Genomic DNA, 16,064 nt, shown 5'->3' on the forward strand with positions numbered 1-16,064 from the left:
GCTTATTATTGGCCATTTTCTGTGCCAAGCTCGGGGAGCGTGCGATGGTTTTTCCCTCTGTTCCATGAATGCGAACTTTGCACACGGCGATAACGGTCTGCGTCAAGTTCTCCATCGCTTAAACTGCATTTTCTGGAGTGGAAATATTTATAATTGGTATGTGTGTGTGTGTGTGTGTGTGTGACAGCAGCCCCTCCAGCTTGTTTTAAAACAGGGATTACTTTATCTCCAGTTAAAGGGGGAAGGGGGAAAGGAATGCTTGTGTACATTCACACACGCGCACCAACACACCCACAGACACCACTGTGCTTCAGGCCGAGTCAAACAGCCTGTTCTCAAGTCCTTCGTTCGTTTCCTAAAATAGGCAAAGGAAAAGCAACGCTGTGGAAAGATGTTTCCACGGAGCCAACGTCCAAGGGACGCTTCGAAGCTCAGCTGGGCACCCAACCATTTGGTCCTGATTCCTCTCTTACCTGGACATCGTCGGCTTTCAGGGCTTCAGGATATTCTGCCACGCTGACTTCCAGATTTTCCTTCTCCTTGTGTTTCTTCATCATCAAGCTATCGACAACCCAGAACGTGACAGCCTTAAAAGGAAAAAAGGAAAGAAAATGCTTGTACTGTACATGTAGACCAGTGCTTTTCAACCTTAGCAATTTTAATAATAATAATAACAACAACAACAACAACAACAACAACAACAACAATAATAATAATAATAATAATAATAATAATAATAATAATAATAATAATAATAATAATAATAATAATAATAAATGATGATGATGATGATGATGATGTTGTTGTTGGAAGGGACCTTGGAGGTCATCTAGTCCAACCCCCTTCTCAGGCAGGAAACCCTATACCATTTCAGACAAATGGCTGTCCAGTCTCTTCTTAAAAACTTCCAGTGTTGGAGCATTCACCGCTTATGGAGGCAGGCTGTTCCACTGGTTAATTGTTCTAACTGTCAGCAAGTTTCTCCTTAGTTCCAGGTTGCTTCTCTTCTTGATGAGTTTCCATCTGTTGCTTCTTGTCCTGCCTTCGGGCGCTTTGGGGAAGAGCTTGACTGCCTCTTCTTTGGGGCAGCCCCTGAGATATTAGAACACTGCTATCATGTCCCCCCTCGTCCTTCTCTTCATTAAATTAGACATACTCAATTCCTGCAACCGTTCTTCATATGTTTTAGCCTCCAGTCTCATAATCATCTTTGTTGCTCTTCTCTGCACTCTTTCTAGAGTCTCAACATCTTTTTTTATACTTCGTGGTGACCAAAACTGGATGCAGGATTCCAAGTGTGGCCTTACCAAGCCTTGTAAAGTGGTATTAACACTTCACGTGGTCTTGATTCTATGCCTCTGTTAATGCAGCCTAGCACTGTGTTGGCTTTTTTGGCAGCTGCAGCACACGGCTGGCTCCTATCTAAGTGATTGTCCACTAGGATTTCAAGATGCCTCTCACAGTTGCTACTATTGAGCCAGGTACCACCTATCCCACGGGTAGGCAACCTCGGCTCTTTTATGACTCATGGACTTCAACTCCCAAAATTCCTGAGTCAGCTGACTCAGGAATTCTGGGAGTTGAAGTCCATGAGTCATAAAAGAGCCAAGGTTGCCTACCCTTGACTTATCCTATACCTCTACATTTGGTTTTTCTTGCCTAAATGTAGAACCTGACTTTTTTCACCCCTGAATTTCATTTTGTTAGATAGTTTAAGATGGGTGGACTTCAATTCCCAGAATTCCCTACCCAGCCGTGCTTTATGAAGCAAGACATAAAACTACAGGGAGTCCTTGATTTACAACAGCTTGTTTAGTGGCCATTCATTCATTCACGTTACCCCATTCTCGGGGTAACGGGATCCCCTGTTGGGACTTTCTGACAAGTCAATGGGGGAAGCCAGATTCACTTAACAACCGTGTTACTAGCCTAACAACTGCAGTGTTTCACTCAATAACAGTGGCAGGAAAGGTCGTAAAATGAGGCAACAGTCCTTTAACAACTATCTTGCTCAGCAAAGGAAATTTTGGAGTCCGTTGTGGTTGTAATTATATAAAGAGACAAAAATATAAATGAACGGTGCAAAACCCATCTCTATATTTTACATACAGTTATAATAGTTGGGATCACTGATTCTCTTAATGGCGTAGCTTTCATTCCAGTGGGTTAGCAAGATTTGGCCTTTTGGTAGCTTTTACATTATGTATAACCTGAGAGTAGCTACCACCTGCCTATCGTAATGTTAGGTTCCCTGGTCTTCCTATGCTGTTATGGTTTCTGGCAGCTTAGCATTATTTTGCTTGTTTGCTTTGTTCTAACTCAGGGGTCTTCAAACTTGGCCCTTTTATGACTTGTGGACTTCAACTCCATGCGTGCCTGGCTGAGGAATTCTGGGAGTTGAAGTCCACAAGTCATAAAAGGGCCAAGTTTGAAGACCCCTGTTCTAACTAGTGTAGCATCTGATTAACAGATGCTCCACCAACATTTTCTGTTTCTGTTTTAATGTAATTTGGGTCTTGACAGAACAAGCTAGGCTAGGGTGTTGGCTTTCTGTTATTTGACTAATAAACCTGTCAATTTCCTGCCCAATAGCCAGACATAATTGTATACAGTACTGCTGGATGAGGGAGTGGAGTCATTAATGTTTATTCAGGAACATCACTATTGCTTTCAAAATCTTGCAAGCATGCCTGACTGGGCAGTTCTGGAAGCTGAAGTCCACACATGCTGGCTGGGTAATTCTGGGTATTGAAACATGTCTTAAAAGTCCCCAAGATTGAGAAACCCTGCTTTAGACAATTTCTGACAACCTGTTTCGCCCACCTGTCCCATACCAATTTGGGTTAATGGTTAAGGGACCAGGATTTAGGCATAAAAGCTGTGGGTGACTTTGAGCCAATCACCAGGAGATGGCGAGTTCTAGTCTTGCCTTAACCATGAAAGCTGGCTGGGTGAGTCTGGGCCAATTACCAAGAGATGGCGAGTTCTAGTCTTGCCTTAACCATGAAAGCTGGCTGGGTGACTTTAGGCCAATCACCAGGAGATGGTGAATTCTAGTCCTGTCTTAACCATGAAAGCCGGCTGGATGAGTCTGGGGCAATCACCAAGAGATGGCGAGTTCTAGTCTTGCCTTAACAATGAAAGCCGGCTGGATGACTTTGAGCCAATCACCAGGAGACGGTGAGTTCTAGATCTGCCTTAAGCATGAAAGCCGGCTGGATGACTTTGGGCCAATCACCAGGAGACGGTGAGTTCTAGATCTGCCTTAAGCATGAAAGCCGGCTGGATGACTTTGGGCCAATCACCAGGAGACGGTGAGTTCTAGATCTGCCTTAAGCATGAAAGCCGGCTGGATGACTTTGGGCCAATCACCAGGAGACGGTGAGTTCTAGATCTGCCTTAAGCATGAAAGCCGGCTGGATGACTTTGGGCCTATCACCAGGAGACGGTGAGTTCTAGATCTGCCTTAAGCATGAAAGCCGGCTGGATGACTTTGGGCCAATCACCAGGAGACGGTGAGTTCTAGATCTGCCTTAAGCATGAAAGCCGGCTGGATGACTTTGGGCCAATCACCAGGAGACGGTGAATTCTAGATCTGCCTTAAGCATGAAAGCCGGCTGGATGACTTTGGGCCAATCACCAGGAGACGGTGAGTTCTAGATCTGCCTTAAGCATGAAAGCCGGCTGGATGACTTTGGGCCAATCACCAGGAGACGGTGAATTCTAGATCTGCCTTAAGCATGAAAGCCGGCTGGATGACTTTGGGCCAATCACCAGGAGACGGTGAGTTCTAGATCTGCCTTAAGCATGAAAGCCAGCTGGGTGACTTTTAGCCAGTCCCTCTCTCTCAATCCAGCCCACTTCACATACAGTCGTCGTTGTCGTTGTGAGGAAAACAGCTGTGCTGGATATGTTCGCCAACTTCAGTTATTTGTAAAATGAATAAAGACAGGAAACAAATAAAGAAAAAAATAAATAAATTAAAATAACGTTCTGTTTCTGCTAGGATAATTGTCTTCCCCGTTATGTTTGCCGCTTGGACTGATTTTTTTTGTCCCTTCCTGTTTTCAATCCGTACACGGCGCAGAATTGCTGCTGAACTGAATGGCCGTATGCATCTAAATTATCTATAAAGAAGCAAAGGAGTCATATTTTGCAAGGCAAAGGTTTCTTGTCCCTTGCGACCATGGAATGACAAATGGAAAATCCCGTGTCCTTTTCTCTCCCCACAGGAGGTAAAAGGGTTTTCAGCTCCCTTGATGAAAGAAGCATTTCCTTCTAAATCTTTAACTCACATTGACTATAAAAGGAACCACCAGCATCACCAAGACCAGCTCCAGCTCAGGAGAAGGGATGTAATCCAGAAGAATTTCCTGAAACTGAGAGGGGGGAAAAAAGAGACAAAGTCCTTTTATGGAGAAGAAATCTAGTCTGGACACAACAGAGCTGGGCCCGCATAATATTTGGACAAGAGACCACCAGGAAATCACAGGACTGCAGATTGGATTGGGAAATTGGAATTAAAATAATAATAATAATAACATGGAGGATGGCTAACCCCTTCTATTATTACCAATAGTCCTTGACTTACAACCATTATTTTAGTGATTGTTTGAAGTTACAAAGGCACAGAAAAAAGTGACTTATGTCCATTTTTCACACTTATGACCATTGCAGCATCCCCCTGTCATGTGATTAAAATTTGGGTGCTTGACAGCTGTCAACAGACAGACAGACAGACTGACAGACAGGCAGACAGACAGGATAGATGGATGAGAGAGAGAGACAGACAGGATGGATAGACAGACAGACAGGATAGATGGATGAGAGAGAGACAGACAGGATAGATAGATAGATAGATAGATAGATAGATAGATAGATAGATAGATAGATAGATAGATAGATAGATAGATAGATAGATAGACAGACAGACAGACAGACAGACAGACAGACAGACAGACAGACAGACAGACAGACAGACAGGATAGATGGATGAGAGAGAGAGACAGACAGGATGGATAGACAGACAGGATAGATGGATGAGAGAGAGAGAGAGACAGACAGGATAGATAGATAGATAGATAGATAGATAGATAGATAGATAGATAGACAGACAGACAGACAGACAGACAGACAGACAGACAGACAGACAGACAGACAGGATAGATGGATGAGAGAGAGAGACAGACAGGATGGATAGGCAGACAGACAGGATAGATGGATGAGAGAGAGAGCAGACAGGATAGATAGATAGATAGATAGATAGATAGATAGATAGATAGATAGATAGATAGATAGATAGATAGATAGACACACAGACACACAGACACACAGACACACAGACAGGATAGATGGATGAGAGAGAGACAGACAGGATGGATAGACAGACAGACAGACAGACAGAAAGACAGACAGATAGAAAGAGAGATAGAAAGACAGACAGTTGATAGACAGACAGATCTTTCTACCTCTCAAAGGAAGCATTTAAATCCGTATGCTAATTTGTCCCTTAAAAGTCAACAAAGTTAATGAGTAACAGAAGATTTGAATCAGCTTCTTCTTCCTTACCTTGGTCCAACCAGGAATAAGTAAGACAAGACCCACTGCCGTTTTCTCAAAGATCATTATTACCAAGTAGAGAAAACATTGGCCAAGCCAAGCAGACGCCTGAGGTGGATCCCCTGAAAGGAAGTGAAAATAGAATTAAACTCTGCCCACTGCCAGGAGTTCAATCCAGACTGGCTCAAGGTTGACTCAGCCTTCCGTCCTTCCGAGGTCAGCAAAATGAGGACCCAGATTGTTGGGGGCAACAGGCTGACTCTGTAAACTGCTTAAAGTGGGCTGTAAAGGCACTGTGAAGCAGTATATAAGTGCTATCAATAAACCAAGCTGTTTTGGGTCACCGTGGCTAAGGTCTCCTGCCAATCCTTCTGGCTATAAAGATAGTCCACGACTTATGACATAATTGGGACCAGACTTTCCATTGCTAAGCAAGGCTCTGGTAGTGAGATGGTCGGCATATAAATTTAATAAATAAGGAAAATAAAAGCCGGTTGTTAAGTGAGTCGCGTTTGATTTTATGGCCTTTTTTGCCATGGTCATTAAGCGAAATCACTGCGGTTCTTAAGTGGATCACATGGTTTGACTTTGTCAGAAGAAAGCTGGGAAGGTGGCAAATGGGGATCACATGATCCCAGGATAGTACAGCCATCATAAACACAGGCCAGTCACCAAGCACTCAAATTTTTGTAACCGTGGCTGTGGGGATAATAGGATGGTCATAACTACTGTAACTTCAAACAATTGCTAAACAAATAGTTGTAAGTTGTCAGTTTAGACCAGGGGTCTTCAAAATTGGCCCTTTTATGACTTGTGGACTTCAACTCCCAGAATTCCCCAGCCAGGCACACTGGCTGAGGAATTCTGGGAGTTGAAGTCCACAAGTCAAGGGGTCTTCAAACTTGGCCCTATTATGACTTGTGGACTTCAACACACTTGTGCTATTTAGAATGGCTGTTGCCTTCATTCGACATGCTTAACCTGGCTACTGTATTCACCCAGTTTCTGGGTTTTCCCAAGAGAAAGGTTAACCAAATAGAAAGGACCTAGGTGCATACAACACCTATGCCACGTTAAAAACTAACCAAGGTTAACACTGAACCAACCCAGCAACTTATGCAGACATGGTAGCGCCCGATGCCTCTTGTGCTAAAAAGGCTTTGCGTCGCATGCAAACTCAGCTACATTTTTTTTTACACTCACACATTTCTTAGAAAGGCATTGCCTAGGATGGTCCTTCCAGACTGATGCATTTAAAAAAAAAACCACCCAGGAAATCCTCGATTTAACAGGCAGACTTTGGACGCCGCAAATAAATCGGTCCGTATGCAGCGTAACCTGTACAAATTGATGGCCACAATTTATGAGCCCAAAATTACGGGTGTGAAGTGAGACATTTGCAAAGTGAATTTTGCCCCATTTTAAGACCTTTCTTGCCACTGCAGTTGTTAAGTTAGTCACAAAGTTATTAAGAGAATCTGGCTTGTCAGAAGGTCACAAAAGGTGACCACATGACCCCGGGACACTGCAACCGTCATAAATATGAGTCAGTTTGCCAAATGTCTGAATTTTGATCATCTGACCGCAGGGATGATGCAAAAGTTGTAAGTGTGAAAAACAGTCATAAATCACTTTTTTCAGTCCTGTTGTAACATTGAACAGTCACTAAATGAACAGTTGTAGGTCAAGGACTACCTGTACTTGAAACCATACTTGTAGGGCCCAGTTATGGTTGCAGCTGAAAGACTACCTGTTCTCTGAAGCAAATCTCATTTACAAATTAGCCTTTAGCATTATAACAGATGTAACAGAAAAAAGCTTCTACATGGTCTTCAAGGGCAGGCCCGGGTAGAGCATGTTGCAGCAGTCAAACCAATAGAACAAAACTGAACAGAATAACAGAGTTGGAAGGGACCTAGGGAGGTCTTCTAGTCCAACCCCCTGTTCAAGCAGGAGACCCTATACCAGTTCAGACAAATGCCTGTCCAGTCTCTTCTTAAAATCCTCCAGTAATGAAGCACCTACAACTTCTGGAGGCAGGTTGTTCCACTGGTTAATTGTTCCCACTGTCAAGAAATTCCTCCTTACTTCCAGCTTGCTTCTCTCCTTGATTAGTTTCCACCCATTGCTTCTTGTCCTGCCTTCAGGTGCTTTGGAGAATAGGTTGATCCCCCCCCCCGCCTCCAGTGGTGGGATTCAAATACCTGAACAACAGGTTCTCTGCATGGATGCAGACCTGGGCATCCAAGGACCTAGAACGGACTTATGGAAATAGCATCCACGTACTTTTGGCAGGCTGTTCTAGGAGGCCTCCTCCAGGCCTCTGAGGCCTAGAACTGACTTCCGGAAGCGGTGTGCATTCAGCCGGTTCTCTGAACTCAACAAAATTTAGCTACCGGTTCCACCGAACTGGTGCGAACCAGCTGAATCCCACCACTGATCCCCCCTCTTGTTTGTGGCAGCCCCTTAGATATTGGGACACTGCTATCAATAGTCATGATTTAGGATCCCGAGCAATTGTGGGACTGGGATGTGAAAGAAAGGTCGGGGTTTCCCCCACCCCACCCCGGTCTGAAGTCAAATGCAAGAATTCATGGTTCAGCTGAGCAAGAGGAATCTGGCGAGGAAGAATGTTATGGAAGGATCCCTTGTTATGAGTTGGCGGTTCTTTCTGAAGTCCACTTTGGTGGAAACAGCCTTTCGACCTACATAGAAAACGTCCAGATGTTCTCTTTGGGGGATACAGAATGAGCCGTGATCCTTCCAAACGTGACACACGCAATTTTAGTGGCTTCTCCATCCAAAGACATAATGTAGGAGTATCGTGGAGCAGTCTGGAATCAGTCCAGGAAAATTCAGTCTAGCTCTAGATTTCTGTGGTCCCTTGGAGATGCAAAATATCTTTTTTTCTTACAGAAAACGCCTTGCATATTGAAAATCGAGGACAGAAATATCAGGAGAAGACATTCCTGAATCCAGGGTTTGCAAAGGCATGACGTGGCTCCTTGTAAAGGGCTCCAGGAATTCCTGTCCATTGCACACGGAACTCTTAGCTCAAGAACATTCCTAGCTAATGGCATCTGTGGAGGGAGGAGGAAGCAAAGGATTTCAGAGTTTATTAATTTAAGATAGGTGGCCAGATAAATCTGCAGGATCAAGGAAAAAAAAAGGGGAGGGATCCAAAGTATGTCAGCTGGGTTGTGGTGTTGTGATGCAAGCGCTGCCCCTTTTTCTGGGGGTGTCAAGATGGTGGCTGCACACCTCAAAGCATGTTGCATCTTGACCACCTACTGGGCTATCTATTTCAGGGCTTGTCAACCTTTTCGCCCATTGTACCACTTTTAGGATATGGCGACATCCGAGTACCACCAGTCGCCTAGCAAGGTGTCAAAAACTTGATGACCAAAAAAAAAAAAAAAAAAAGGAAAAAAGTGAAGTACAGGGGAACAGCTTGCCTCCGGAAGGGGTGGGTGCTCCATCACTGGAGGTTTCCAAAAAGAAACTGGACCACCTTTTGACCAGGATGATATAAGGTTCTCTTGCCTTGAGCAGGGGGGTTGGACTAGAAGACCTCCAAGGTCCCTTTTAGGATTTCTATGATTTTATGTTCTAAAAATATATATGATAAAATCCACACTCCAGCCCCCTCTAGTCAAGGTGTTCAAGGTGTTGGTAATGACCTACAAAGCCCTCCATGGCATGGGTCCAGAATACCTTGGGGAGCACCTGCGGCCGGCGTCAACTTCCCTCCGCCCAGTACGCTCCCACAGAGAGGGCCTCCTCAGGGTGCCGCCGGTCAAAGAATGCCGACTGGTGGCCCCCAGGGGGAGGGCCTTCTCTGTGGGTGCACCGGATTTATGGAACCATCTTCCGGTAGAGCTCCGGATGGCGCCCGACCTCCGCTCCTTCCGGCGCGACCTTAAAACCCATCTCTTTAAGGAAGCGGGCCTGGCCTGATGGGATGGGGTGGGTTTGTTATTATGACTTTAATTTTAAATTTGTACTATTTGTACTATGGGCATTGTTTAATCATGTTTTAATAATTTTAACTTTTGTATTTGTCTTTTACGTATTGCCCTGTTAACCGCCCTGAGTCTCTTGAGAGAAGGGCGGTATATAAATTAAATAAATAAATAAATAAATAAATAAATAGTCCAAAAGGCATCGGGGGGGGCGCTTTGCATGAAATTCCATTGGCATCCCCCCCCTTCCTTCTTTTCCAAATTTATTTTTTTTTATTTATTTGGATTTATATACCGCCCCTCTCCCAAGGGACTCGGGGCGGTGTACAGGGCAATTAAACACTATAAACAACACATAATATACAAAAATTAAAATGAAATTAAACCAATAGCCCTAAACAATAAAACACATTCTAAAATTTAAAATGAATCCCTTCTTTTTCGTCTGTGTTTTGTTTTTCTTTCATGCTCCTAATCTACTTCCATCTGGCACGGAAAAAAAATCCTCGGAGGGGAACAACAAGTTAGCCAACCGAAAAATAACCATCATCATCATCATAATAATAAAGCACCACAAAAGCTTTAGAGGCTCCCAGCTGTTCGGCTAAGCCTTTCCAGATGTGGGTTCTGACTTGCACCGAGGCTGCCTCCCTTTGGCAAAAGGGGGGAACCACCCACCTGCTGAAGCCTGTGGGTCGCTTCAGTAGGAACCTGGCTGGCCCGGCTTTGGTGTGCAGCTCCTCGACCAAGACAAACAAGCTAACAGGCCAGCATTAACGTGACATCAGGATGGAGGCTTCTGAGGACATGAAGGCCAGCCCCGCAGAACAAGGATCAGGCCAACGGGAGCCGTTCCTTTCTCCCAAAAAGTTTTCACTTGGCTAAAAAAACCCCAAAATGCCAAAAACGAATGCTAAAGGAACGCTGAAGCAGAAACATCTGGAAAGGAGAGCAAGAACTGGCCGTAAAAAGTAACCCTCGGCTTACGACCACAATGGAGCCCAAAGGTTTTGTCGCTAAGCAAGGCAGTCGTTCTAGTTTAATGAAAAGAAGGATGACGTGAGCGCAGGGTTCCAATATCTCAGGGGCTGCCACAAAGAAGACATTGTCAACCAAGGCCTGGAGACTAAAACATAGGAAGAACGGCTGCGGGACTTGGGTTTGGCTAGTCTAAAGAAAAGAAGAAATTGGGGAGACATGATAGCAGCGTTCTAGTATCTGAGGGGCTGCCACAAGGAAGAGGGGGTCAAACTCTTCTCCAGAACACCAGACAAGAAACAATGGTTGGAAACTGACCAAAGAGAGAAGCAACCAGGAATTAAGGAGGAACTTCCTGACAGTGAGGACAATCAACCAGTGGAACAGCTTTGCCACCAGAAATCGTGGGTGCTCCATCACTGGAGGTTTTTAAGAAGAGACTAGACAGTCACTTGTCTGAGATGGTATAGGTTCTCCTGCTTGAGCAGGGGGCTGGACTAGAAGACCTCCAAGGTCCCTTCCAGATTCTATTCTATTCTATTCTATTCTATTCTATTCTATTCTATTCTATTCTATTCTATTCTATTCTATTCTATTCTATTCTATTCTATGCTATGCTATGCTATTCTATTCTATTGTATTCCATTCTATTCCACTCCACTCCACTCCACTCCACTCCCTATTTTCTATTCTATTCTATTCTATTCTATTCTATTCTATTCTATTCTATTCTATTCTATTCTATTCTATTCTATTCCATTCCATTCCATTCCATTCCATTCCATATATTCTATTCTATTCTATTCTATTCCATTCCATATATTCTATTCTATTCTATTCTATTCTATTCTATTCTATTCCATTCCATTCCATTCCATTCCATTCCATATATTCTATTCTATTCTATTCCATTCCATTCCATTCCATATATTCTATTCTATTCTATTCTATTCTATTCTATTCTATTCTATTCTATTCTATTCTATTCTATTCTATTCTATTCCCATCCCCATCTATTCTATTCTATTCTATTCTATTCTATTCTATTCTATTCTATTCTATTCTATTCTATTCTATTCTATTCTATGCTATGCTATGCTATTCTATTCCATTCTATTCCACTCCACTCCACTCCACTCCACTCCCTATTTTCTATTCTATTCTATTCTATTCTATTCTATTCTATTCTATTCTATTCTATTCTATTCTATTCTATTCTATTCTATTCCATTCCATTCCATTCCATTCCATTCCATATATTCTATTCTATTCTATTCCATTCCATATATTCTATTCTATTCTATTCTATTCTATTCTATTCTATTCTATTCTATTCTATTCTATTCTATTCTATTCTATTCTATTCTATTCTATTCTATTCTATTCCATTCCATTCCATTCCATTCCATTCCATATATTCTATTCTATTCCATTCCATTCCATTCCATTCCATTCCATATATTCTATTCTATTCTATTCTATTCTATTCTATTCTATTCTATTCTATTCTATTCTATTCTATTCCCATCCCCATCTATTCTATTCTATTCTATTCTATTCTATTCTATTCTATTCTATTCTATTCTATTCTATTCTATTCTATTCTATTCTATTCTATTCTATTCTATTCTATTCCCATCCCTATCTATTCTATTCTATTCTATTCTATTCTATTCTATTCTATTCTATTCTATTCTATTCTATTCTATTCTATTCTATTCTATTCTATTCTATTCTTCTCCAAAGCACCTGCAGGCAGTTGTGTGGCCCCCACCCTTTATAAACTAGCCAACAATCACAGCCTCAATTTCCAAGAATGACTTTATGAAATGCTTCCGCCCATCGTGAATTGTTTAAATCTTTTCAATGCCGTACAGCTTCCCAGCGTTCAGTTGCCGGAGACCCAAACCATAGATCTTCCCTGGGAATTTAGGAACCAAACAATATCTTGAGCTCAAATAGAAGTCAGCCAATCTACAAACCTGGAATAATTTCTTTCTAATTTCTTTCTGTCCAATATTGGTCCAGGGAGGAAAGAGGAAAAAAAAGAGGACCAACAGCTTTAAATTGGAACATGCAGGGAAAAATGATGGATTTGTCCACAGAGAAAATATACAAGGTATTTTTAGCCAGCTCCATCTGTGAACTATTTATTAGCTGTGCTTAAGAAAAGGAGAAACTTATCCAGTGAATGATTTCAAGGTTTTTTTAAAAAAAGAATGCTGCTAGTTTGTTCTTTTTTGTGCCAAAATATATCCTATCCTATTACTCCAGTTATACTGAAAGAGACATAATGGTCTCCGGCTGGGATAGAGAAATAGCCGAAATAGATTTATTTTTTTTATTTTTTTTTATTACATTTATATACCGCCCTTTCCCGAAGGACTCAGGGCGGTTTACAGGGGAATTAAAAACCAAGATACAAAAGTTAAAACAAGTTTAAAAGAAATTATATTTGTCCCTGTATAAATAAAACCCCAGTTAAAATAAGATTAATCCTCAGCCTGGTCCAGAGAGCTCGAAGAGCCAGGTCTTCAGGTCCCGGCGGAATGAATGGAGGTCAGGGGCAGTCCTCAGCTGCACTGGCAGCTGGTTCCACAGGGCAGGCGCCCCCACTGAGAAGGCCCTATCCCTGGGTGTCGTCCACCGGCAATCTCTTACCGGTGGCACCCTGAGAAGACCCTCCCTGTGGGAGCGCACTGGACGAAGGGAGCTTGATGCCGGCAGCAGGTGTTCCCTCAGATATCCCGGACCCAAGCCATTTAGGGCTTTATAGGTCATCACCAGCACCTTGAATCTCACCCGGAGGGCAACCGGAAGCCAATGCAGCTCGCGGAGTAGAGATGTTACATGGGAGTATCGGGAAACCCCCATCACAACTCGCACGGCCGCATTCTGCACCAGCTGAAGCCTCCAAGTGGTCCTCAAGGGCAGCCCCATGTAGAGAGCGTTGCAGTAGTCTAAACGGGAGGTCACGAGCGCATGAGTGACTGTGCGTAGGGCATCTCGGTCCAGATAGGGTCGCAACTGGCGCACCAGGCGAACCTGGGCAAAAGCCCCCCTGGCCACGGCTCCTATGTGATCTTCAAAATTGAGTCGTGAATGCAGGAGGACGCCCAAGTTGCGAGCCCTATCAATGGGGGGTAACACCTCACCCCCCATTACATATATCTTTACATTAGAATGAATGGACAATTAAATATTTTAAGTATTTCTGCCATTTTTTTTTGCATTTCTATTTTTGTTTTTCTACTCGTATAGGTCCCCCACTCCAAATTTCCCTCTATTTCCTAGATTTTCTCTGAAATTTTTGCTTTCTAGTTATATAAAGTTTTTTTTCTTTTTCCTTTGGCCCAGTTTTTCACACATAAAAGGTTAACTTATTTTTTTAGAAAATTATATAATTTTTAAACTACTAACATGGCAGCTAGTTGGGGTACTGTATTTTCCGGCGTATAAGACGACTGGGCGTATAAGACGACCCCCCCAACTTTTGAGATGATTTTCATGGGTTAAAAAGTCGTCTTATACGCCGGAAAATACGATATTAGTTAAAGACATTAGTTAAAGGCTAGAAACTGGGAGGCTGTGAGTTCTAGTCCCACCTTGAGCACGAAAGCCAGCTGGGTGACTTTGGACCAATCACCAGGAGATGGCAAGTTCTAGTTCCAGTTTAGTCACAAAAGCCAGCTGGGTGACTTTGGACCAATCACTAGGAGACTGTGAATTCTAGTCCCACCTGAGGCATGAAAGCCAGCTGAGTGAACTTGGGCCAATCACCAGGAGACGGTGAGTTCTAGTTCCACTTTAGACATGAAAGCTGGCTGGGTGACTTTGGGCCAATCACCAGGAGATGGTGAATTCTAGTCCTGCCTTGGGCATGATACCAGCTGGTGACTTTGGGCCAACACCAGGAGACTGTGAGTTCTAGTCCCGCCTAAGGCATGAAAGCCAGCTGAGTGACTTTGGGCCAATCACCAGGAGACTGTGAATTCTAGTCCCACTTTAGGTATGAAATCCAGTTGGGTGACATCGGTCCAATCAGCAGGAGATGGTGAGTTCTAGTCCTGCGTTAGGCACGAAGCCATCTGGGTGACCTTGGGCCTGTCACTCTCTTTCAGCCTTGGGAAGAGGAAAGAGACCAGGGCAAACCAGTCCTGAAAATGCTGCCTAGAAAATTGGCCTAGTGACGAAGGAACTGGACCCGAAAGCAGGATACTGCGAGTTCGAATCATGCCTTGGACATGAAGCTCACTGGGTGATTTTGAGACAGTCTTTTTATCTCAACCCTGGGAAGAAGGAGGAGGCGAGAGCAAGCTAATGCCCCAAATCCTGCCAAGAAATCTGCAGGGACTTGTCCTTATAATTGCTAAGAGTCAAGAATAACTTGAAGGAACTTAAAAAAACAAAAAAAAACAAGAAGTATTAATAGAGTTATATCAGCCTCTAGTCTTACAAGACTGCCTAATTGTACCAGCGGGAAAGTAATCCTGGAACGGATGAACAAAGAACATAGGGATGGGTGCCAAATGTCTATATTCCCAGCTGGGTCACCCAAGATCATAAGAACAGAGAATCATAGGGCTGGAGGGGACCTCAGAAGGTCTTCTAGTCCAGCCCGCGCTGCTCAAGGCAGGAAACCTATATCAGAGTTCCTCAACTTTTCCGAGGGGGGGGGGAAATGGATATGGATCCGCACAAGTGGTGGGCAAGCGTGCACGCTGTTCCAGATCTTTCTTGCCACCGTTAAGTGAATCACTGCATCTGTTAGGCTAGTACCAAGGTTCACTTAACAACCATTTATTAATTTAACAGCTGTAGCGATTCACTTAACAGCTGTAGCAAGAAAAGTCATAAAATGAGGCAAAACCCACTTAACAAACTTCTCGCTGAGCCAGACAAATTTTCGTCTCAATTATGGTCGTGCATTGAGGACTAGCTGCATAGTTTGAAACAGGTCATTCTGGAGAAGACCCGCTTTTGCCAGGGGTTCTTAAATGATCTGAACCCATTACCCTATTTCTTAATCTCAAATCAAGTCACCACCCTCACAAGAATACCCACAAGAGTTGTTTTACACAAGGATCTCAGCAGCAAAGTGTTACTCACAAACAAGTCATTACAAATGATTCCACCAACCCCAAGTATATACCAAATTACGCCCGCTTGAAGAACTACCGTTGGGTGCGGCTGCTAATACTCTACACCGAGTTGATGGCATATAATTGGGCAGCCTACTGTAGTTATATTGCTATTTTGTTTATACACAATCCTGCAATGGGTGGGACTGCAAAATAAACCAAGTAATGGAAAACCTAGACGCTAAAGTGCTCTGGGACTTTGGAATTCAAACATACGAGCATTTGCCACAGAATGCCCCCAGACCTATCGACAATTGTCAGTGAGAAATATACAAAAAAGTCTGGATAGGGCAGGGGTCTTCAAACTCGGCCCTTTTATGACTTGTGGAAATAATAATAATAATAATAATAATAATAATAATAATAATAATAATAATAATAATAATAAAGTTGGAAGGGACCTTGGAGGTCATCTACTCCAACC

General features: G+C 43.2%; 1 protein-coding gene across 1 annotated transcript in view; it reads right to left on the minus strand.

Annotated features, from left to right (window-relative positions):
* Positions 1–310: 310 nt before the first annotated feature.
* The window catches only part of LOC310642022 (store-operated calcium entry regulator STIMATE-like), a gene marked incomplete at its 3' end in the record, with an annotated part of 38,665 nt that continues 22,911 nt past the window's right edge, over positions 311–16,064 (minus strand). Inside the window, exons 5-8 of the mRNA XM_083365399.1 lie at positions 5,569–5,681; positions 4,296–4,379; positions 474–587; positions 311–355 (exon numbers count right to left, since the gene is read on the minus strand). Coding sequence (XP_083221525.1) covers positions 311–355; positions 474–587; positions 4,296–4,379; positions 5,569–5,681 — 356 coding nt within the window. The remainder of the gene's footprint in view (positions 356–473; positions 588–4,295; positions 4,380–5,568; positions 5,682–16,064) is intronic.

This window comes from Vipera ursinii, assembly GCF_947247035.1.
Source record: "Vipera ursinii genome assembly, chromosome: 6".
In the NCBI taxonomy this organism is placed as follows: Eukaryota; Metazoa; Chordata; class Lepidosauria; order Squamata; family Viperidae; genus Vipera; species Vipera ursinii.